Genomic DNA, 25,458 nt, shown 5'->3' with positions numbered 1-25,458 from the left:
CTCGCATCACACTCCCAAGTGTGACCCCGGCCTACCAGTAACACTTTGCCAAAGTCAAATACCAAGAAGTATCAAAAACAAAGCAGCTTTATTTAAAACATCGCATTACAAGAGACAAAAAAATCACATGTGAAAAAGTGCAATAAGCAGTGAAGAAATTATGCAGAAAATCTGCAACATCAAAACCTGACCAAATACTCAGTGTGTGAACGTGGCTGAAAAGAAGGTAGAACGATTCAGAGAAAGCTGGAGGTCGGCGGTCAGATGTGGAGCCAGTCACCCAGTCCCTGATCACCAGCACATCACCTCTGGTAACCTGGTGTAAGCACTGTATAGTGGGAGCGCAGTGCCGCTCTCTACATTTCTTCGTGTGATTGTGGCCCGGAATGGATTATAATCACTGATGTTATGAATGCAAGGAGTTTGTATGTTCTCGCCGTGTTTGTGTGGGTTTCCTCCGGGTTCTCCGGTTTCCTCCCACATTCCAAAGACATACTGATAGGGAATTTAGATTGTGAGCCCCATCAGGGACAGCGATGATAATGTGTGCAAACTGTAAAGTGCTGTGGAATATGTTAGCGCTTCATAAAAATAAAGATTATTATTAAAGTCTGAACTATTTCTAGTTATCAGACCGTCTTATAACCACGTGCTCTAGGCACTGCCCTTCCTCCAGCTCCTGACCGCCTCCCCCATACATTGCACTAATTCACTTTTCCAGCTTATTTATTGTCCGGCATGCAGATCCTGAGCTCGCCACTAGGTGGCAGCCGCTATTTTACTGCTCACGCCGGTACTCTCTATAGTGTTGTGCCGGTTTTTGTTTCCGGTGACGTAGTTCCGGTGGTGTGACCCCTGAGTGTTCCCGCACGTTGAGAAGACATGTCCTCCCCGTCTGAGCTGCCCCTGGAAACCGCGCTCATCGGAGCTAGGAACCCGGACACCGAGGAGGAGGAAGAGGATGACGAGGAGGTGATTATTAGGCGGGTGCGGCAGACCGCGGTGTGAGCCATTCTGACAGTGCGGTCTGTTACTGGCGGCCACCCTGACAGTGCGGTCTGTTACTGGCGGCCACCCTGATCGCTGCCATGTTATAGGGCCCATATACCGGAGTGGGCAGGTGGCTCCAGCACCTGTTGGCCATAGTCCTCCTCCACTGGCTGCAGAGACCTGGATATGGCAGTGACTCCTCAGTGATCACATGGTTAGTGCAGGACTCCGGCCTCAGAGGGTGACTTCTCTCATACGTCTTATAGAGGCCGAGCTCGCGGCGTGTGCCGGAGGCCGAGCTCGCGGCGTGTGCCGGAGGCCGAGCTCGCGGCGTGTGCCGGAGGCCGAGCTCGCGGCGTGTGCCGGAGGCCGAGCTCGCGGCGTGTGCCGGAGGCCGAGCTCGCGGCGTGTGCCGGAGGCCGAGCTCGCGGCGTGTGCCGGAGGCCGAGCTCGCGGCGTGTGCCGGAGGCCGAGCTCGCGGCGTGTGCCGGAGGCCGAGCTCGCGGCGTGTGCCGGAGGCCGAGCTCGCGGCGTGTGCCGGAGGCCGAGCTCGCGGCGTGTGCCGGAGGCCGAGCTCGCGGCGTGTGCCGGAGGCCGAGCTCGCGGCGTGTGCCGGAGGCCGAGCTCGCGGCGTGTGCCGGAGGCCGAGCTCGCGGCGTGTGCCGGAGGCCGAGCTCGCGGCGTGTGCCGGAGGCCGAGCTCGCGGCGTGTGCCGGAGGCCGAGCTCGCGGCGTGTGCCGGAGGCCGAGCTCGCGGCGTGTGCCGGAGGCCGAGCTCGCGGCGTGTGCCGGAGGCCGAGCTCGCGGCGTGTGCCGGAGGCCGAGCTCGCGGCGTGTGCCGGAGGCCGAGCTCGCGGCGTGTGCCGGAGGCCGAGCTCGCGGCGTGTGCCGGAGGCCGAGCTCGCGGCGTGTGCCGGAGGCCGAGCTCGCGGCGTGTGCCGGAGGCCGAGCTCGCGGCGTGTGCCGGAGGCCGAGCTCGCGGCGTGTGCCGGAGGCCGAGCTCGCGGCGTGTGCCGGAGGCCGAGCTCGCGGCGTGTGCCGGAGGCCGAGCTCGCGGCGTGTGCCGGAGGCCGAGCTCGCGGCGTGTGCCGGAGGCCGAGCTCGCGGCGTGTGCCGGAGGCCGAGCTCGCGGCGTGTGCCGGAGGCCGAGCTCGCGGCGTGTGCCGGAGGCCGAGCTCGCGGCGTGTGCCGGAGGCCGAGCTCGCGGCGTGTGCCGGAGGCCGAGCTCGCGGCGTGTGCCGGAGGCCGAGCTCGCGGCGTGTGCCGGAGGCCGAGCTCGCGGCGTGTGCCGGAGGCCGAGCTCGCGGCGTGTGCCGGAGGCCGAGCTCGCGGCGTGTGCCGGAGGCCGAGCTCGCGGCGTGTGCCGGAGGCCGAGCTCGCGGCGTGTGCCGGAGGCCGAGCTCGCGGCGTGTGCCGGAGGCCGAGCTCGCGGCGTGTGCCGGAGGCCGAGCTCGCGGCGTGTGCCGGAGGCCGAGCTCGCGGCGTGTGCCGGAGGCCGAGCTCGCGGCGTGTGCCGGAGGCCGAGCTCGCGGCGTGTGCCGGAGGCCGAGCTCGCGGCGTGTGCCGGAGGCCGAGCTCGCGGCGTGTGCCGGAGGCCGAGCTCGCGGCGTGTGCCGGAGGCCGAGCTCGCGGCGTGTGCCGGAGGCCGAGCTCGCGGCGTGTGCCGGAGGCCGAGCTCGCGGCGTGTGCCGGAGGCCGAGCTCGCGGCGTGTGCCGGAGGCCGAGCTCGCGGCGTGTGCCGGAGGCCGAGCTCGCGGCGTGTGCCGGAGGCCGAGCTCGCGGCGTGTGCCGGAGGCCGAGCTCGCGGCGTGTGCCGGAGGCCGAGCTCGCGGCGTGTGCCGGAGGCCGAGCTCGCGGCGTGTGCCGGAGGCCGAGCTCGCGGCGTGTGCCGGAGGCCGAGCTCGCGGCGTGTGCCGGAGGCCGAGCTCGCGGCGTGTGCCGGAGGCCGAGCTCGCGGCGTGTGCCGGAGGCCGAGCTCGCGGCGTGTGCCGGAGGCCGAGCTCGCGGCGTGTGCCGGAGGCCGAGCTCGCGGCGTGTGCCGGAGGCCGAGCTCGCGGCGTGTGCCGGAGGCCGAGCTCGCGGCGTGTGCCGGAGGCCGAGCTCGCGGCGTGTGCCGCTGTTCACACATCCGGGTATGTTTACAGCCAAAACAGGGAGAGGTGTCCAATTCACGGATCAAACTTACCAGTGGGGGTGTGAAATGTATCGCACACCTAATTAGCGCCACAAAAATCAGCAATATTATGTAAAATAAATTACCACCAGTGCGGAGGTCACGGCAAAAATATAGGATTGGAAATGGTGAATTAATAAGTATAGATCAGGTATATAATTGTACCCAGCAGGTGACAGTATGCGGATGAGAAATAGTGAAATAATTCATGAATAAATAACATGAGAACATGTGACCCCCCGGGCTGCGATATAACAGAAAGCAAAGGCCGGCCCACCGCTTCAGCCCCGATGTGGTGTCATGGTTAGAGTTCTTGCAGGGGCTGTCATTCCTCTCATTCCTCATGCTTGGCCCCGTTATAATAAAAACACTTCTACTCACGTTCGTTGCCAGCACTGTCGGCTCTCGTGTTCCCGGGGCTCACATGAGGTTATGGCACACGAGCCCTGCATCTAATTGGCGCTGGCTTCTCGCACTTTCAGACATATCGAACATCAAGACAAACTCTGTGCAGCCGCAGCCATGATTTCCTGTTGATGTTGGATTTGTCTGAAGGCAGGGGAGGACAGCGCTGATTGGGTGCAGAGCTCGTGTAACGTCACAACCTCGCGTGAGCCCTGGGGACGCGAGTGCCGACTTCGCTAGGACAGTGCCAACACGGGAGGGCGCATAGAGGTCTTTATTTTAACAAGACCAAACATGAGGAAGGAGAAGGGGTTGGCTCTGCAGTGGACAATCCCTTTAAGAAGTTATGAAAAAATCATTCAGCACCCAGATGCCATTCATGTGTCCACCTTTTCTCATTAATAAATATATTGCTTTTCTGATCAAATAGTGAAAAGTGTGTGTGTGTATGTATATATGTATGTGTATATATATATATATATATATATATATATATATATATATATTTATTTATTTATTTATTTTGATAAAACTGATGTTAAAAAAATGATAAACTGACCAAACAGGTGGACATCTGTTAAAAACTGGTCAGTTTTTCTACGTACGAGAAAAATCACTGATGTCTGAATGAGCTATAAATTAAATACTGTGTAATTTGAGCAGAATTCCCCCTTCAAAGAGGCTGTTTTTAAAGAAGAATTTTTTTTTCTTAAATGCACAGATTAAATAAATAAAATACCGCTGCCATCGGTCTGTACTACCTGACTATAACGATGATGTCCAGCCACAAGAACAGCATGACTGTAGTCGGGCAGTGTCAGAATGGGAGCTGCATGCAATCAGTGAGTTGAGCATTGCTGGGGCGGGGGGCGGTTTATAGCAACCTGAGCAATTTCTTAAAAAATATATATACTATAAACCCTATTTCTTAAGACTTGATGGTATTTTCAGGCCACCATGTGCTGTGGACATAGTGGGCCATGATTGTGTCTGTTAGGGTATGTGCACACGTCAGGATTTCTTCAGGAATTTTTGAGGTTTTTTTTTTTGTGGATTTCCCCAATAAAAACACTATAATACCACATAAAACCCATACATTATGCATCCTATCATTTAGACTGCATTCTGCATTTTTTGTGCAAATGTTGCTTTTTTTTCCGCAAAAAAACCGCATTCCGGAAAAAGAAGCAACATGTTCATTATTTTTGCGATTGTATAAATCCGCATTTGTTTGTTAAACCGTTTGAAAGACAAATACTAAAACTATACTGTGATTGCTGCAGGCCAGATTGGTTTCAACTGGTTTGATGAATTTATTAATTAGCTCCATATCTATAATGTTGGGCTGGATTTCAGAAAATAGTCTGTTTCACTGATTTGTGTGTCTTTATCTAGCTGGACGAGACGCTATCAGAAAGGATATGGGGCCTGACAGAGATGTTTCCAGGCAGTCTACGAAGTGCTGCAGGAGTGACGTTTGACTTCTCCGTTTGTGCTGCCAAAAATTTTTATAGGTCAGTAATTAATTCACCTGGATTCTGATTTAATAAGGCACATTGCTCAAAAAAGAGAAAAATAGTTATAGATGAACTGATTGTCTTTTTATTTTGTATATGAACCCATATACATCTCTGGTGGCAAAAAATCAAGAGACCACTGCAAAATGTTCAGTTTGTCTGATTTTTCTCTTTATAGGTATATTTTTGAGTAAAATGTAATTTGTTCTTTTTAATAAACTTCTGATAACATGTCTCCAAAGTTCCAAGCAAGAAATTTTGATTTTTTTTTCCTGAAAAGGAGAAATGGTAAAAATAAAAAAATAAACAGTGCTTTCAGACCTCAAATAATGCAAAGGAAACAAGTTCATAATCATTTATAAACAGCAATACTAATGTTTTAACTCAGGAAGAGTTGAGAAATCAGTATTTTGTGGAATAACCATGATTTTTAATCACAGCTTTCATGCGTCTTGGCATGCTTTCCACCAGTCTTTCACACTGCTCCTGGCGCAAAAATGTAAGCAGTTCTTTGTTTGATGGCTTGTGACTATCCATCATCCTCTTGATTACCGTATATACTCAAGTATAAGCAGAGACCCCTAATTTTGCCACAAAAAAACTGGGAAAACTTAATGACTCGAGTATAAGCCTAGGGTGTAAAATGCAGCAGCTACTGGTAAATTTCAAAAATAAAAATAGATACCAATAAAATAACATTAATTGAGACATCAGTAGATTAAATGTTTTTTAATATCCATATTGAATCAGGAGCCCCATATAATGCTCCATACAGTTCATGATGGGCCCCATAAGATGCGCCATAGAATATTATGCCCCATATAATGCTGCACAAACGTTGATGGCCCCATAAGATGCTCCATAGAATAGTATGCCCCGTATGCTGCTGCGATTTAAAAAAAAAACAAAAAAACATACCCACCTCTCGTTGCTGGGAGCCAGGTGCTGGTGTCGCCGCTGGCTCAGGTACCCGACAATTGCGATTTTCAGCTGTCCCTGTCCCACTGCCGCACTCCGCTGTGTCTTCCGGGTCTCTGCAGTGACTGTTCAGGCAGAGGGCACGCACTAACCACGTCAGCACGCCCTCTGACCTGAACGTCACAGCCAGAGGACACAAAAGACACAGCGTGGCGGTGGAACGGGGACAGGTGAATATTGCATGGCTCACCCTCCCCGTCATACTCACCCTCCTGGCGCGGTCCCTGCTTCTCCGATGGTCTCCGGCACGCGCTGGCTAATTGTTCCTGTGTTCAGCGGTCGCATGGTACCACTCATTAAAGTAATGAATATGCGCTCCACACCTATGGGAGTGAAGTCGCATCCATATTCATTACTTTAATGAGCGGTACCACTTGACCGCTGAACACAGGAAGAGCTGCAGGCGCCGGAGACCATCGGAGAAGCAGGGATGGGCAGAGACCGCATCAGGAGCAGGTGAGTATGATGTGACAGCTGCCGCTCCCCCTCCCCCCGTCGACCCCCTGGGACAATAACTCGAGTATAAGCCGAGGGGGGCACTTTTAGCCTAAATAATAGGCTGAAAATTTTGGCTTATACTTGAGTATATACGGTACATTCCAGAGGTTTTCAATGGGGTTCTGGTCTGGGGATTGGGCTGCCCATGACAGGGTTTTGATATGGTGGTCTCTTAATTTTTGCCAGAGCTGTATGTCAGTTAATAGGACCTGTCAAAAAAAAAAAAGAGAAAATTGTTAAATACCTTGTAAAAACCCCTGAGCTTTCCCGATTCTGCAGCTTTTTCTCAGTTGTGTGCTGTGTTGCTTCATTGCAGAGATTTGCACATTTGTTGCTCTTGTAGTACAGTATGTGACATCTCTGCTTTGCAGTCCTACTGGTTTCTTCAGTCTTCTCCGGGTTGTACGCTTTTACTTCTCCCTCCCTGTGTGATAAACTGCTAGATCAGCTGTGATTGGCATCGTGTGAGGGGGAGAGGTGAAGGCACACTTCGTTAGAGAAGAGTTAAAGCGAACCTGTCACCAGGTTTGGCCGATATAATATAAGGCCACCACCTTTCAGGGCTTATCTACAGCATTCTATAATGCTGCATATAAGCCCCCAACCCGACCTGGAAGATAAGAAAAATAAGTTTAATTATACTCACAGGCGGTCCTGTACGGTCCAGTCTGATTGGTGTCGCAGGTCCGGCGCCTTCCATCTTCTTATCACCGCCCTCCTGTTGCTTCATCGCTCCCCAGCATCACGCTCCTGCACAGGCGTACTTCTCTGCACTGTTGAGGGCAGGGTAAAGTACTGCAGTGCGCAGGCGTCGGGCCTCTGACCTCTCCTCGTTGCCTGCTCACTGCAGTACTTTACTCTTCCCTCAACAGTGCAGATAAGTACGCCTGTGCAGGAGCGTGATGCTGGGGAGCCTGTGAAGCAACAGGAGGGTGGCATCACAAGAAGATGGGAGGCGCCGGACCAGGACCTGCAACATCCATCGGACCGGACCGCATTATCTAGAATGCTGTAGATAGTCCCTGAAAGGCAGTGGCCATATCTTATAGCCTGCTGACAGGTTCCCTTTAAATATGAGGACATGGAACTGAACGGAAAACCGTGACCAAATCAGGGGAGTTTAGGGATTTTTACAATGTATATATCCCAAGTGATAGGTCCTGTTTAAAGATCTGCTCACAAGCGAGTGCCTGGTATAGAAGTATCCATTATTGTGTGGGAACGCTCTGGTAAACTGAATAGTAAACTTCATCCTTGGTGATCAAGATGCAAATGGTTTTTAACACAAGATTTTTTACTTAGGACCTTTTAAAGGCGACCGATGCTGAGGCATTTGTCAAAGACATCAGTTTTATGTTTATAACCCGGTCTATAAGTTAAATGAATGCCATGATGTGATTAAAGGGGATGTCGAGTCATCTGATTAACTGTTAATTGATATAACAGCTGATCTGCAGTACCCGGCATCAGCAACTAAACAATAAACCGTTGTGCTGTTTCGCCTTCTCTGTGTTTCCATCCTGCTGCCATCAGAGGTGATACCAGCTAATAAGTGGCTCTAGATTATGGACTCCACTGATGTGATAATGATGATTTGTCTGAAGGATCAGTCATGAATGTTTTATATCTGGATAACCCCTTTAATGGAGCTTTAGGTTGAAGAACATTGTAATTACAGTTCACTTGTACTGCTTATTTGCTTAGTGATTCCTGTGTGCTCTTCACAGCTTTTCACGCTCTGCATTATGGATAGGAACCACCTCATTCATGATTTTAGTATTACCAGTAGTGTTTGAGACAGAAAAATTGCAGATGGAACAGCAGCAGCAGCTACAACAGAGACAGGTAATGTATATAAAAAGACACACCGATAATGTCACATTTAACTGCAAGAATTGTTATTCTTGCTCGCACAATCCTCTGCACAGTGGTATGATTTTGTGTGCATTTATAACACTTGAGTCGGGAGTATGGCAACACTACTACTAGACACTTGCTCTTTTTATCGTTTTCTTGTTCTGAGACCAAGGTGTGTGGGTAAGGGCCTTTGAAAAAATATCAGTTGTGATACACGTAAAAAATATTACTATCCCTCATTCACTCAAAGGAAAGAAGAACATGCCCCCACCATAGCGTAGAACAGGATTGTCAGTGTGTGAGATGTAACGACACCGCTCTAATCTTAGGCTAGTTTCACACTAGCGTTTTGAAGAGCTGCGGAGGGCTGCGGACTTCCATGAAGCCTTGCCCTCGGCCGCTGCTAGCTGCGCCTACTTCTGCATGCGGCCTGCGTACCTTTCTTTAGCATTAGGTACGCAGGTCGTGCGGCTGTATGCGGATGCTTCCGCATGCGTCGTTTTGACGATGCGAAGAAAAAAAAAATTGCTACAAGCTGCGTCCCACGCTGGTCGCCACATCGTCAAAACGACGCATGCGGAAGCATCCGCATACAGCCGCACGACCTGCGTACCTAATGCTAAAGATAGGTACGCAGGCTGCATGCAGAAGTAGGTGGAGCTAGCGGCTGAGGGCGGGGCTTCACAGAGGAAGTCCGCAGCTCCTCAAAACGCTAATGTGAAACCGGCCTAAAGGTACCTTCACACTAAGCGACTTTACAACGATAACGATAGCGATCCGTGACGTTGCAGCGTCCTGGATAGCGATATCGTTGTGTTTGACACGCAGCAGCGATCTGGATCCTGCTGTGATATCGCTGGTCGTTGCTGAAAGTTCAGAACTTTATTTGGTCGTCAGATCGGCGTGTATCGTCGTGTTTGACAGCCAAAGCAACGATGCCAGCGATGTTTTACAGTGGTAACCAGGGTAAATATCGGGTTACTAAGCGCAGGGCCGCGCTTAGTAACCCGATGTTTACCCTGGTTACCATTGTAAATGTAAAAAAACAAACAGTACATACTCACCCTCTGATGTCTGTCACACGTCCCTCGCCGTCTCCTTCCCGCACTGACTGAGCGCCGGCCGTACAGAGCACAGCGGTGACGTCACTGCTGTGCTCTGCTTTCACTTTACAGCCGGCGCTCAGTCAATGCGGGAAGGAGACGGCAAGGGACGTGTGACAGACATCAGAAGGTGAGTATGTACTGTTTGTTTTTTTTACATTTACGCTGGTAACCAGGGTAAACATCGTGTTACTAAGCGCGGCCCTGCGCTTAGTAACCCGATGTTTATTCTGGTTACCAGGGGACTTCGGCATCGTTGGTCGCTGGAGAGCTGTCTGTGTGACAGCTCTCCATCGACCACACAGCGACTAAACAGCGACGCTGCAGCGATCGGCATCGTTGTCTGTATCGCTGCAGCGTCGCTTAGTGTGAAGGTACCTTAAGTCTAACCTCCTGCGTGAGTCTGTGTGGGGTGAGGAGCAGTGCAGATGAGTTTAGCTGTGTCACATCACAAACACTTCTATCTGGTCTCCTGATTACTGAGTGTGTCACCATCAACCTTATGTATGTTGTGTGCAAGCAATTTGTATGATGTCAAGTGGGTGTTATCAGAGACTTCACTGAGTTTGCGTGCTTTTTCTCGTGTCATGTTGACCAATCATAAGCAGGCATCAATATCAATAGACAGCAGAAAAAGACACACACACACACACACACACACACACACACACACACACACACACACACACACACACACACACACACACACACACACACACACACACACACTAGCTCAGAGCAGGTTTCTGACTGTGTGAGATGTAATTTTACAGCTTTAATCTCCTGGTCTAACCTCCTGCATGATTAGAAATTGCTGGGAGTAATGCACAGATGACTTCTCAGATAAGGTCCTAGCAGTCAGTGTGGAGAAAGGGGCAGCACAGCTGAGTTTAGCTGTTTCACGTTACAAATACTTCTATCAGCTCAAGTCTTCTATGATGCAAGTCCCCCACACTGCCTGTCCAGATATGAAATCTTAGTTGTCACTATCACACTTAAGTCTGTTTTTCTCACAGATACTTGAAATTAAGGAGAGCAGCCTGCTCTGCTCATGTAATCACTAGTGATGAGCGAATATACTCATTAATCAAGATTTCTCGAGCATACTCGGGTGTCCTCCGAGTATTTTTTAGTGCTCGGAGTTTGTTTTTAGCGCCGCAGCTGATTTATTTACATCTGTTAGCCAGCATAGGTACATGTGGGGGTTGCCTGGTTGCTAGGGAATCCCCACATGTACTTATGCTGGCTAACAGATGTAAATCATTAAGCTGCGGCGCTAAAAACGAAATCTCCGAGAACTAAAAAAAATACTCGGAGGACCCCCGAGCATGCTCGAGAAATCTCGAGTAATGAGTATATTCGCTCATCACTAGTAATCACCTTATCTGAAAGGTGTTGGACATCCCTGTTCTTCTCCCGGCACTTAGTATGTTTTGTGTTCCGTCCCCTTGGTTACCGATCGTCTATAATATATAGTAAAATATAAATGTACTGTTTTGCTTGTCACTGACTTAAATGTTTGTTTTTTTTCCCTCTTAGATTCTACTAGGACCATCAACAGGGATGTCTGGTTCTCTCCCTCCAATCCCTGGAAAAGTATAATTTCCACAACATTTAGGCATTTTGAGATTTACCCCCCCCATATTTTGATGACCATGAGAACAAGAAATTAGAAGACTGATCTCTCCTCAGCCGGCTGCCTCTTTTGGTCCTCTGAATGCCCTGTCTTCATCAAGCCAGAGTGCTGTCATCTGAGAAAATAGAAATTTGCAGTTCTTGGTCATGCTGGTTACTGATAAATGACGAGGGTACCTTTGGTAGCATGACATATGGTATTTTTTTTTCTGATGCACTCCTATGTAGTCATTCCTTTATACAACATTTTGTCATGAAAGGTTGTATATAGATTTTATGCAGGTGCCTTTCACTTCTTTAAGGTGTAAATATTTTAGTGTTTGCCCCACAAAAAATAACTTCATAAAATGTAAATGTTTGCTTAATTTTTTTTTTTTTTTTTTTAAATTATGGAGAAAAAAAAAAATTCCTTGCAAATAGGTGACTGGCTGTGCAGTATTCAAACAGCGATTGTACAATTTACTTGTACTCAGTGCCTGGGAGAGAAATTCCCTGTAGTTTGTTCTCTGCAAATGCTGAATAGACCTGCTGTATAATGCCAGTACCCCACTGGAGGGGGCATCGATATTTCACAGGGGAGAAGGTTATAGCCATCCCTGTATAACTTCACAAACATCCTCATTCTGCAGGACATTTACCTGAAGAGACGATTGTGTTGGAACGGTTTTCATGCTTTTGTGTGTTCTATTTTATTTTTGAAACTATTAAACCTGGAAGGACGGATAATTCTCATTTGTTTTATTGCTGTTGTAGGCCCTTAATATATCTACTTGGAGTCTCATTCAGATTGAAGCAATGTACTCGTAATCAAAACATTTTATATTGAACAAACGTTACATTTTACAAAATGGCTGATTATGATTTTTTAATGTATAATCCCAAGAAAGAGTACCATTTTGCATCATTTATTGTTTGACAAGAATAAAATGCTCAATCGTTCCCTCCCAACCTTGCCTCTCGCCTATCTCAACTCAAATTTTAATATTATATTGGGTACAATATCTAGACAACAATGTAAACATGAGAACCATACATTAAGGTGTTTCATATATGAAATATTAGGTTGCTTTTAGGGGAGAGGCAAGTTAAATACATCTCGTTCCAATACTTAAGACACTAGCGCCGGGCAGTTCTAGAGTAACCGATGCGTTAGAAGGAAATTAAGTTAGTCTGACATGACTTGGTTACAAACCCATGCTGACTGGTTAATCACTTCATTTTTATCCAGGTGCTTACACACATCTACTATACAATTGTCTAAGGGTCACTTCCGTCTTTCTGTCTGTCACGGATATTCATTGGTCGCGGCTTCTGTCTGTCATGGAATCCAAGTCGCTGATTGGTCTCGGCAGCTGCCTGTCATGGCTGCCGCGACTAATCAGCGATGGGCACAGTCTGATTAGTCCCTCCCCTACTCCCCTTCCCCTCCAGTCACCGCTCACAGGGTTAATGGCAGCGGTAACGGGCTGAGGTGTTACGCACTCCATTACCGCTGCTATTAACCCTGTGTCCCCAACTATTTACTATTGACGCTGCCTATGCAGAATCAATAGTAAAAATGTCATGTTAAAAAAAACCAAAAAAACCTGCTATACTCACCATCTGCTGCCTTACGCGCTCCTCGCGACGCTACGGTGACCGCTCCATGCAAGCGGCAGGTTCCGGTCCCAATGATGGTACGCCAGAAGGACCTTCCATGACGTCACGGTCATGTGACCGCGACGTGATCACTGGCCCTGCGAGTAAGGACCTTCCATGATGTCACGGTCATGTGACCGCGACGTCATCACAGGCCCTGCGCGAGAAGGATCTGCCATGACGTCACTGTCATGTGACCATGACGTCACTGTCATGTGACCGTGACGTCATCACACCCTGAGACCGGAAGCTGCCGCCTGCGGTCGTCACGGTCATGTGACCGCGACGTCATCACACCCTGGGACCGGAAGCTGACACCTGCACCGCGCACAGGACCAGGACTTCAACGGGCCTTCGGAGGGTGAGTATATGTTTATTTTTTATTTTAACTCTGTATATTACGTGGCTCTGTGCTGTATACTACATATGTGGCTGTGCAATATACTACGTGGACATGCATATTCTAGAATACCCGATACGTTAGAATCGGGCCACCATCTAGTGTTGTTTAATAATTTGTTAAAAGATCTTTCCTGGTATAGAAGTCAGACTCGCCAGTCTATAGTTCTCTGGGTCCATCTTTTTCCCCTTTTTGAAGATAGGAACAACATTTGCTCTTCTCCAGTCTTCTGGGACTTCTGTTCTCCAAGAATTTGTAAAGATTATGGAGTGGTTCAAAAATTTCTTCTATCTCCTTCAGTACTCATATGTACTGTATGAGAATCGGTACAGATGCAAAACACTCCCTGGCTGGACTAGACCATTGGGAAAAGGCTGTCCCTTTCTTGGTCATATCAGTCAGAGGTTTGGCCAATGCCAAAAAGTTTTTGATGAACTTACGGCAGTAGTTGGCGAAACCCAAAAACTCTTTTTAACACCTTCACATCCTCAGTACCATCCCAATCTAGTACCTCCTGGAATTTCACTGGATTAATGCAAAAACCAGTGGACGATAACACATCCTAGAAAAGGAAAAGGGATCTACTCCACCAAGAACATATTTCTCTGGTTTGACAAATAATTTGTCTCTGGTTATCTGTACGACTTGCATGAAGTGTACCTGATTTGACTCAAGGTCAGGTGAATAAATTTATAGGCCATCAAGACAGATTACAAAAAATTACCTACCATGTGACTAAAGATGTCATTAAACTGCTGAAAGATGGCAGAAGCATGCGTCAACCCAAATGGAATCACAAGGTTCTCAGTGTTCCTCAGGCGTATTGAAAGCTGGTTTCCACTCATCCCCCCCCCTCTTTAATACAAATAAGATTATATATCTCCCTCAGATCCCGTTTAGAAAACCATTTTGCTCCTACAATCTGATTAAAGAGGTTCAGGAGGAGAGGGTGTGTATACGGATCCCAGACCGTGATCTGATTGGTAAAGGTTCATATCAGACCATCCTCAAACTTTCTGCGATATAGTCCTTCATGGCCTGCCTTTCTGGACGAGACATTATATAGTCTGCTCTTTGGCAGCTTGGTCCCAGGGACAAGATTTACGGCGCAGTCATAAGGACGATAGGGAGGAAGTTCTTAGCACTCATGTTATGAGAACACATCCCCAAAGTCAGACAGGTATTTAGGCACTAAGTGGGTATCCACTCTTGAAAGCCAGGTGCCCAAGCAGTGTCCTTGACAATACTCACTCCACTTTACCACCTCCTGAATCTGCCACAGGGTTGTGCAGAGTGAGCCAAGGAAGTCCAAGAACCACAGGAGAGGGCAGAATCCCTAGGACATAAGTCAATACCTTCTGAGTGCATGACCCCTAAAAGTAGATGCAAGACCTGGACAGCTTGAGTAAACTACCACTGTCTCAAGGGTGTGGAGTCGATGGCGATTATGGATATAGGTCTGGACCTGAACGAACTTAGCGTTGATCAAGTTAAACCCCGCCCCACTGTCCAGAAAGTCAGAAAAACCACCTTATTTTTGCCCAGATGGATTTCAGCACGTAGAAGATATGTACAACCGGGTTGCTAACCTCCCCACAACCCAGGCTCCATAGTTTTCTGGAGGCTGTTTAAAGTGAGATAGGGAAGGACACATGCCCACAAAATGATCCTTTCTATCACAGTAAAAACATACTTGTCGGGTGTCCTGGCACCAGGGCCTGCTTCCCTGTCCCTAATGCTAGGGGCGTCCTAGCTCGCCCTGCTCCCCAGATTACTTCTGATGGGGAAGATGCTGGGGCCACATGCCTTGCCTTAGCTTTTGAATCAGCCTTCAGTGTGTACCCTTTCCTACCCAAGTAAGAGGGGAGTAGTACACCAGCCAGACTAACAAAGTAATATGAACAGGGGTAACGAAAAATACCCAACATACAAATATACTCACATACTGTATGTAACAGGAATGCACCGGGGAGACGAGGATGGAGTTAAACCAATGTAGAAGAAAGGGAATTATCACACACTCAAAACCTAGCCAGTGTCACAGATAAATCCACCAAACGCCTTTCTCCAATAATAACCACTAACAGCCTCCAGTCATGTAACAAAAGCTACCTCTGACATTGATTGCTAGCCAGGACCCTTATTACATGTATATAGGAGATGGGAATGGCTAACAGTGCACAGCTGAGAGCCTTAACACTCCAGGCGCTCTCAACAGAGCAGATTAACCCTTGCACTGCCAAAAGAAATTTAATAAGACAACGTGCTTCTAATCAGTGCAGGAGTAGGAAAAATCAGATGCTGTCTTCTTCTGGCTCCTCTCTGTCGCATTAAACATGTGACAATACCATTCTGCGAGGGGGAGAGGATTCAGACGTGAGCCCCGATGGGATCAATGAACTTGTGATAACACACAATGTGAAAGAACCATAAGGCCTTATTCAGACTTATTATTTCTCGACTCACATGTGAATAAGGCGGACCAAGTTCCATCAGTGTTTTGGATCAGGTTTTTATATGGTTGGTTAGTGTGTCAGTATGGTTTCTGTAATTGCTAGGCATGAAATTGAATAGTTCAACTGCTAGCAAGCACCTACCACAAACATACATCATATAAGAGAAGTTATGGGATAGACCACGAGAAAATATGAAAAATATAAATTTGTTTGACATATGCAAATAGACAAAACAAAACAGGGATTGCACAGCGGAAGCTGCAGCAGACCAAGCGGAAGGATACAGTACAATGTACGTAAGTGCAAGGTAAATATGTATAGATTTGTAAACTATTAAGCCACTAAAATGCTACAAAAGAGTCATAAGCGAGTCACTAAAACCATTAGCTTAAAAAAGTAGAATGAAATAGCAATTTAGAAACTACATGACCTTAAAATGTATAACATATAGTAAATACACATTGACCAGGCTGAAACCAGAAATCAATATGTAGGGGCTATCAATAAGATAGCAATGTGGTAAATATAGCAAGAATAATAAATGCTCGGCTGCATAAAAAAACAATATATCTGTCTCTCCTGCTGCTGAAGTGACCGGTTTTGTTTTTAAATATGTGAGAAGTCATACATTATCTTGTTACAGCATCATAAACTATTGTAATAGTAGAGAATGACTCAATACAACATATTTTACAAAAGGCAAAACATATCCATGAAGATAATGTAAAAAAGATATTACATTATTTTTGTTACTATAAAATAGTCATCTCTGTGGGCAGAACATAATGTGTAATACTGACAGAATAATTGAAAAGAGTGGGGAAAGAAAGGAGAAAAACTCCAACCAGGCTACATAAAGTTTGTGTTAGATTTACCAGATAAATCTTGAATCAGTAAACAATACAGGTCAGCTTTTACAAAGAATTACAATACATCAGTTTATCAACTCATTAATCAGTCAAGCATCCAATTTCAAGGCAGAAAAACAAGAGATGAAATTGCTAACATTAGATGGATAACAGAAAATGCTAAAGAATACAAAAAGGAAATCTATTTTTGCTTCATTGACTACAGCAAAGCCTTTGACGGTGTAGATCTCCAGAAAGTTTGGAAAACCATGAATAAGGGTGTGCCGAATCATCTGATCAGCTTCATTAGAAACCTTCACATCGACCAAGAAGCAACAAACCGAAAGGAACACGGCGTGGTTCAAAGTAGAGCGGGGCGTCAGGCACGCTTGCATCTGGTCACCATTGCTCTTCAATTTACAGTATATGCAGAAGCTATTTTGAGGAAGCTTGGACTTGCCAAAAACAAAGGACTCAAAACTGCTGGATGAATAATCAACAATTTTAAATACGCAGACGATCCAACAAGTGTTGATTGAATTAATGACTTATGGAGTGTCAAGATGGAAAGCTCAAACATGGGACTGCTATTCAAGACAAAGACGACAGATATTGACTGCTGCCGGGTACAACCGGATCTCATCCGAGATAAACAGTGACGAACTGGAAGTTTTAAAGGATTTCAACCTACTCGGATCGATGATCACAAGGTACAGTGATGGCAGAGGAAGTCTAAGAGGATAGCGATTAGCAAATCAACAATGAAGCCACTGGACAAGGACTTCAAATCAAGAAACCCTTCACTGGCGACAAAGACACGGCTCGGACATAGTCTGGTCTTTTCTGTGGTCACATACAGAAATGTGGTGGTGGGGAAGGATGTTATCAATACCATGAATGGCAAAAAGAACAAAATACAGTTTGGAACAAGTCAAGCCAGATACAGTGCCTTGCGAAAGTATTCGGCTCCCTGGAACTTTTCAACCTTTTCCCACATATCATGCTTCAAACAGATACCAAATGTAAATCTTGGTGAAGAATCAACAAGTGGAACACACTTGTGAAGTTGAACAAAATGTATTGGCTATTTTAAATTATTTTGGAAAATCAAAAACTGAAAAGTGGGGCGTGCAATATTATTTGGCCCCTATACTTTCAGTGCAACAAACTCACTCCAGAAGTTCATTGTGGATCTCTGAATGATCCAATGTTGTCCTAAATGCCTAATGATAATAAATATAATCCACCTGTGTGTAATCAAGTCTCCGTATAAATGCACCTGCTCTGTGAAAGTCTCAGGGTTCTGTTTGAAGCACAGAGAGCATCATGAAGACCAAGCAACAAAACAGGCAGGTCTGTGATACTGTTGTAGAGCAGTTTTAAGCCGGATTTGGATACAAAACGATTTCCAAAACTTTAAACATCCCAAGGAGCACTGTGCAAGCGATCATATTGAAATGGTTGGAGTATCATAACAATGCAAAACTACCAGGACCCGGCCGTTCCTCTAAACTTTCATCTCAAACAAGGAGAAGACTGATCAGAGATGCAGCCAAGAGGCCCATGAACACTATGGATGAACTGCAGAGATCTACAGCTAAGGTGGGACAGTCTGTCCATAGGACAACAATCAGTTGTACACTGCACAAATCTGGCCTTTATGGAAGAGTGGCAAGAAGAAAGTCATTTCTCAAAGATATCCATAGAAAGTGTTGCTTAAAGTTTGCAACAAGCCACCTGGGAGACACACCAAACATGTAGAAGAAGGTGCTCTGGTCAGATGAAACCAAAATCGAACTTTTTGGCAACAATGCCAAACGATATATTTGGCGTATAGGCAACACAGCTCATCACCCTGAACACACCATCCCCACTGTCAAACATGGTGGTGGCAGCATCATGGTTTGGGCCTGCTTTTATTCAGCAGGGACAGAGAAGATGGTTAAAATTGATGGGAAGATGGAAGGAGCCAAATACAGGACCATTCTTGAAGAAAACCTGTTGGAGTCTGCAAAAGACTTCAGACTGGGATGGAGATTTGTCTTCCAACAAGACAATGATCCCAAACAAAGCAAAATCTACAATTGAATGGTTCACAAATAAACATATCCAGATGTTAGAATGGCCAAATCAAAGTCCAGACCTCAATCCAATCGAGAATCTGTGGAGAGAGCTGAAAACTGCTGTTCACAAACTATCTCCATCAAACCTCACTGAGCTCGAGCTGTTTGCCAAGGAAGAATGGGCAAGAATTTCAGTCTCTCGAATGTACAAAACTGACAGACATACCGCAAGCGACTTGCAGCTGTCATCGCAGCAAAAGGTGGCGCAAGAAAGTATTAAGTTAAAGGGGCCGAATAGTATTGCATGCCATACTTTTCAGTTTTTGAATTTCCACAAAAATTTAAAATAACTAATATATTTCATTCAACTTCACAATTGTGTTCCTCTTGTACTTGATTCTTCACCAAAAATTTACATTTGGTATCTTTGTTTGAAGCATGATATGTGGGAAAAGTTCCAGGGAGCCGAATACTTTCGCCTGGCACTGTATGTCACTCAAAGCAAGGATCACCAAGCTACGACTTTCCTACTTTGGACACATCATACAAAGAAAGCAATCACTGGAGAAGGCCATCATGGTCGGAAGAAGAGAAGAAATAAGGAGAAGAAGAAAAGACCAGTAACCTGATGGCTTGTCATTATCAAGATAGCGGCGGCGAAGACCCTGGTGGAACGATTTAGACTTGCACAAGAATGAACTTCCTACAGATCGTGCATCCATCAATTTGCCATGGCTTGATATCGAGCTGAAGGCAGATTGTATGTATGTATGTATGTATGTATGTATGTATGTATGTATATGTATATATATATATATATATATATATATATATATATATATATAATATATATACACAATCAGTAAAATACCAAGAAGTGTGTTGAAATTTGGTAATTAAAGTAAACCTGTCACGTCTGATACTATTATCCTGCAGACATAGGGTTAAAGTTCAGATTAATTGTGTTAATGTCGGTTCCCGGCTGATGCACAAAGTGCGGCACCTGGGAGAAAAAGCTTTTTTTCCTCCCAGGAGCTGCCGCCTTTCAGTCATACAGGCATGCATGGAGTGCTTCAGTCACTGCGAGCACTGGCTGTAAGCACGCCCTGCCACTGACTGACAGCCGGCTCTACACGAATGCATTATGTCAGAATGACTGAAAGCCGATGACACCCTGGAGAAATACATTTCATTGTCTACTGAATGCTGCACTTTCTGTACAGAGGCCAGTCACCTTCATAATGTTATTACCCTGCAGGTCAACCCTATATCTGAAGGTTAAAAGCTTTATCTGACCTGAGAAGTTCCTTTTAATAATTTTTTTTTTGTAGAAGGTGAGTAGTAATAAAATATTTCCCTTTTTTCCCCTCAACGACCGCCGATACGACTTTTAACGGCGGTAGTTAAGGGTATTGTGGAAAAAGTGAACAGCGCCCCCTAGAGTTGGATTTTCTCCAGGGTCTCGGCTGCCAGGGGTAGCTGAGACCCCAGAGAACATGATTCTGGTCGGTTTTTACCAATCCCTGGGTTGCAATCGCCGGTATTAACCGTATACCAGTGATCGCAAAAAAAAGTCTGCTGTGCCATTTAATTTCTGTCATCCGATGTGATCGCACATCAGAGGACAGAGAAATAGGGTCCCCGATCGCCCCCCGGTGCTCCTCAGCCCCCCTGCTTCCCCCCATGGGTGCTGCCACCTTCTTCAGGTAAGAAAATGGCAGGCGCATGCGCAGTGCGCCCGAGATCTGCCAGCCGCCACCCGGGAACAATAGGAAGATTTTTCCTATTGGTTCATTTTGGGCACTGTGATAGACCCCATCACAGTGATCAACATAAAAAAAAATAGTAAATAACCCCCCCCCCCCCCCTTTTTCACACCCTTAGTTAGGAAAAAATAAAATAAAGAAAATTTATTTATTTCCATTTTCCAATTAGGGTTAGAGTTGGGCTAAAGTTAGAATTCGAGTTGGGATTACGGTTAACATTAGGTTTGGATTAGGGTTGGGATTAGGTTTGGGATTGGGATTAGAGTTAGAGGTGTATTGGGATTAGGGTTGTGATTAGGGTTGGAATTAGAATTAGGAGTGTGTTGGGGTTAGGGTTGTGATTAGGGTTATGGTTGGGATTGGGATTAGGGGTGTGGGGGTTAGGGTTGTGATTAGGGTTATCGTTGGGATTGGGGGTGTGTTGGGGTTACGGTTGGAGTTAGAATTGGGAGGTTTCCACTGTTTAGGTACATCAAAACGCGACATGGCACCACCACTGATTCCAGCCATTTTTGCATTCAAAAAGTCAAATGGTGCTCCCTCCCTTCTGAGCTCTGCCGTGCGCCCAAACAGTGGTTTACCCTCACATATGGGGTATCGGCGTATTCAGGAGAAATTGCACAACAAATTTTGTGGTTTTTATTTTACACTTGTGAAAAAAAAAAAAATTGGTTCTGAAGTAAAATCTTCGTAAAAAAAGTTAAACGTTAAGTTTTTCCTTCCACGTTGCTTCAGTTCCTGTGAAGCACTTAAAGAGTTAAGAAACTTCTTGAATGTGGTTTTGGGCACCTTGAGGGGTGTAGTTTTTAGAATGATGAAAATAATAATACACTGGCGCTGCACTTGACAAGACCAAAGGGGAACTGTAATATAACAGGTAACGGGAAAAAGGGAACCAGAAAAATATATAAATGTTAAGATGAGCAGCTGGTGAGGTAACGGGGTCTGTGCTGCCCCCCGTCTGAAAGTGAACGCTGCTGGAGAGAAGGGATGAATGGCGGCTTCAGCACCACGCTGGGGGGGGACAGCGCTTACTGTAGCGCTGTCTCCTGCACGGCACACGGACAGCATCCGTGTGCGGTACGTGTTTTACACGGACCCATTGACTTTAATGGGTCCGTGTGATCCGTGCGCTCCCACGAACACTGACATGTCTCCGTGTGCAGAGACACATTGATTTTAATGTGTCTACGTGAGTCAGTGTCTCCGGTACGTGAGAAAACTGTCACCACACGTACTGGAGCCACTGACGTGTGAAACAGGCCTAAGGAACCCAGTTTGGAAACTAAACCTCAAGGAGTTGATCAAAGGGTGTGGTGAGCATAATGAACCTACAGGTGCTTCACAGGATTTTATAAGATTTTGCAGTTGAATGACAAAAAAACTGGCACTTTTTTTGTCATTTGTATGTTAGCTTACTGACTGAGCACTCCGCCCTTCAACATGTGATGATTTTAATTATAGCAGGTTCCTACTTACCCATAAATGCAGGCATTGCTGACAGAGGTATCCACATTCACCCAGGAATTCAGACATCAGCCTAAGGGCTCTTTTCCATTTGCGAGAAACACGTCCATGTCTCGCATGTGAAAACCAAGCTCTGGCGCCGGCACTCCAGAGCGGAGCGTGCGGCCGCATAGCATCACATGGAGCTGCACGCTCCGCTCCAAAGTGCCGGCGCCAGAGCTTGGTTTTCACATGCGAGACAGACGTGTTTATCGCAAATGGAGAAGAGCCCTAAGAGAGGTGTTCACACACGTAGGTTCCCATCAGTTTTTGAGACCACCTTGACGTTGGTTGATGGGCAGATATAATTTGGCCAAATTTTATGCTAAGCGTCGCAAATTTTTTTCCTAGTATTCAAAAGTCGTATTGCTATATATATATATATATATATATACACACACACACACTGGGGCAAAAAAGTATTTAGTCAGTCAGCAATAGTGCAAGTTCTCCACTTAAAAAGATGAGAGGCGTCTGTAATTTACATCATAGGTAGACCTCAACTATGGGAGACAAACTGAGAAAAAAAAATCCAGAAAATCACATTGTCTGTTTTTTTATCATTTTATTTGCATATTATGGTGGAAAATAAGTATTTGGTTAGAAACAAACAATCAAGATTTCTGGCTCTCACAGACCTGTAACTTCTTCTTTAAGAGTCTCCTCTTTCCTCCACTCATTACCTGTAGTAATGGCACCTGTTTAAACTTGTTATCAGTATAAAAAGACACCTGTTCACACCCTCAAACAGTCTGACTCCAAACTCCACTATGGTGAAGACCAAAGAGCTGTCAAAGGACACCAGAAACAAAATTGTAGCCCTGCACCAGGCTGGGAAGACTGAATCTGCAATAGCCAACCAGCTTGGAGTGAAGAAATCAACAGTGGGAGCAGTAATTAGAAAATGGAAGACATTCAAGACCACTGATAATCTCGCTCGATCTGGGGCTCCACGCAAAATCCCACCCCGTGGGGTCAGAATGATCACAAGAACGGTGAGCAAAAATCCCAGAACCACGCGGGGGGACCTAGTGAATGAACTGCAGAGAGCTGGGACCAATGTAACAAGGCCTACCATAAGTAACACACTACGCCACCATGGACTCAGATCCTGCAGTGCCAGACGTGTCCCACTGCTTAAGCCAGTACATGTCCGGGCCCGTCTGAAGTTTGCTAGAGAGCATTTGGATGATCCAGAGGAGTTTTGGGAGAATGTCCTATGGTCTGATGAAACCAAACTGGAACTGTTTGGAGGAAAAAGAATACTGAGTTGCATCCATCAAACACCATACCTACTGTAAAGCATGGTGGTGGAAACATCATGCTTTGGGGCTGTTTCTCTGCAAAGGGGCCAGGACGACTGATCCGGGTACATGAAAGAATGAATGGGGCCATGTATCGTGAGATTTTGAGTGCAAACCTCCTTCCATCAGCAAGGGCATTGAAGTTGAAACGTGGCTGGGTCTTTCAACATGACAATGATCCAAAGCACACCGCCAGGGCAACGAAGGAGTGGCTTCGTAAGAAGCATTTCAAGGTCCTGGAGTGGCCTAGCCAGTCTCCAGATCTCAACCCTATAGAAAACCTTTGGAGGGAGTTGACAGTCCGTGTTGCCAAGCGAAAAGCCAAAAACATCACTGCTCTAGAGGAGATCTGCATGGAGGAATGGGCCAACATACCAACAACAGTGTGTGGCAACCTTGCGAAGACTTACAGAAAACGTTTGACCTCTGTCATTGCCAACAAAGGATATATTACAAAGTATTGAGATGAAATTTTGTTTCTGACCAAATACTTATTTTCCACCATAATATGCAAATAAAATGATAAAAAAACAGAAAATGTGATTTTCCGGATTTTTTTTTCTCAGTTTGTCTCCCATAGTTGAGGTCTACCTATGATGTAAATTACAGACGCCTCTCATCTTTTTAAGTGGTGGAACTTGCACTATTGCTGACTGACTAAATACTTTTTTGCGTGTGTGTGTGTGTGTGTGTGTGTGTGTGTGTGTGTGTGTGTGTGTGTGTGTGTGTGTGTGTGTATATATATATATATATATACACACACACACACACACACATACATACATTATATATACATACATTATATATATATATATATATATATATATATATATATATATATATATATATATATATATATATATATATATATATATATATATATATATATATATATATATATATATATACTAAGGGGTACTTCCGTCTTTCTGTCGGCAACTTCCGTCACGGAAATCCCACGTCGCTGATTGGTCTCGCCAGCTGCCTATCATTGCGAAATTACCCAGAAGACTTAGCGGTCTCGTAAGACCGCTAAGTTATCTGGGTAATTTCGCAATGCATCCTGGGAACGGAAGATGGCGGCAGCCGCGTGCGCATCACCAGAGCTTTGCTGGATCCCGGCGGGTGAGTATGTAACTATTTTTTATTTTAATTATTTTTTTTTAACATGGATATGGTGCCCACACTGCTAAATACTACGTGGACTGTGTTATATACCGCGTGGCTGCTATATACTACATGGACAGTGTTATATACTGCGTGGGCTGTTATATACTGCGTGGGCTGTGCTATATACTACATGAGCAGTGTTATATACTGCGTGGGCTGTGCTATATACTACATGGGCAGTGTTATATACTGCGTGGGCTGTGCTATATACTACGTGCCCTGTGTTATATACTGCGTGGCCTGTGTTATATACTGTGTGGCTGCTATATACTGCATGGGCTGTGTTATATATAGTACGTGGGCTGTTTTATATACTGTTTGGGCTGTGTTATATACTGCGTGGCCACTGTTATATATTGCGTGGCCTGTATGAACGCATCGGGTATTCTACAGTATGAACGCATCGGGTATTCTACAATATGTATGTATGTATGTATGTATGTAGCAGCCACATAGTATATAGCACAGGCCACGTAGTATTTGTCTTCTATATACTACATGGCTGCTATATAATACATGGCCTGTGCTATATACTATGTGGCTGCTATATACATACATACATACATATTCTAGAATACCCGATGCGTTAGAATCGGGCCACCATCTAGTATTTCATATATTTCACATTGATATGCCTTAGCGTGATAGAATGCAACCTTTTTTTGAAAATTAAGCAGTGAGTGAAAAATTTGGTTTTTCGGCCAATAAATTAATTACTTTGACATCAAATGTATAATTCTCACAAGGGTAATAGGAGAAAATGGAGCCCAAAATTTGTTATACAGTTTCTCCTGAAAGCAGGGATACCCCAAAAGTGGCTGAATATCACTGTTCGAGAATACGACAGGGCTCAGATGGGAGAAGCACCATTTGACAGTTTGAAGGGTTGTAAATAGAGAAGAAGGATTAAAAAGAAGAAAAAAAAGCAAACAAAAACCACCACACTGAGGTTATGTTCTTACTTTATTTTATATTTGGATAACAAAATACATTTTCTCTGTAAACAAATAGCACAGAAAATAGCATAAAAAAGTTCAACAATTTATATTTTCTGTTTCTGCGCTCCATTTTCAGACTTTATTGAAAAGAAAAAAAAATGTTTTGTTTAGTGAAGTTCAACTTTTCCAGTCTAGACCATATGTGCTATAAGCT

The 25,458-nt window shown here is 45.7% G+C and overlaps 1 protein-coding gene across 3 annotated transcripts; it reads left to right on the top strand.

The window, feature by feature from the left end:
* The first annotated feature begins 738 nt into the window (after window positions 1–738).
* On the top strand, window positions 739–11,881 carry TOMM22 (translocase of outer mitochondrial membrane 22). 3 transcript variants are annotated; one of them, XR_013218467.1, is made up of 5 exons: window positions 778–972; window positions 4,963–5,081; window positions 8,288–8,405; window positions 11,060–11,215; window positions 11,263–11,881. XR_013218467.1 is itself a non-coding variant. In XM_077276829.1 (4 exons), exons 1-4 carry the CDS (start codon window positions 883–885, stop codon window positions 11,120–11,122), a joined length of 390 nt encoding a protein of 129 aa, XP_077132944.1. In that variant the 5' UTR covers window positions 739–882; the 3' UTR covers window positions 11,123–11,881. The 3 variants fall into 3 exon arrangements, 2 of the variants coding, with proteins under 2 accessions (XP_077132944.1, XP_077132945.1); XM_077276829.1 differs by having other exon boundaries at window positions 739–972; window positions 11,060–11,881; XM_077276830.1 differs by lacking the exon at window positions 778–972 and adding an exon at window positions 4,294–4,409 and having other exon boundaries at window positions 11,060–11,881.
* Window positions 11,882–25,458: the final 13,577 nt, after the last annotated feature.

Source organism: Ranitomeya variabilis, chromosome 8 (genome assembly GCF_051348905.1).
Source record: "Ranitomeya variabilis isolate aRanVar5 chromosome 8, aRanVar5.hap1, whole genome shotgun sequence".
Classification (NCBI taxonomy): Eukaryota; Metazoa; Chordata; class Amphibia; order Anura; family Dendrobatidae; genus Ranitomeya; species Ranitomeya variabilis.
This window is presented reverse-complemented; position numbering and strand designations above follow the sequence as displayed.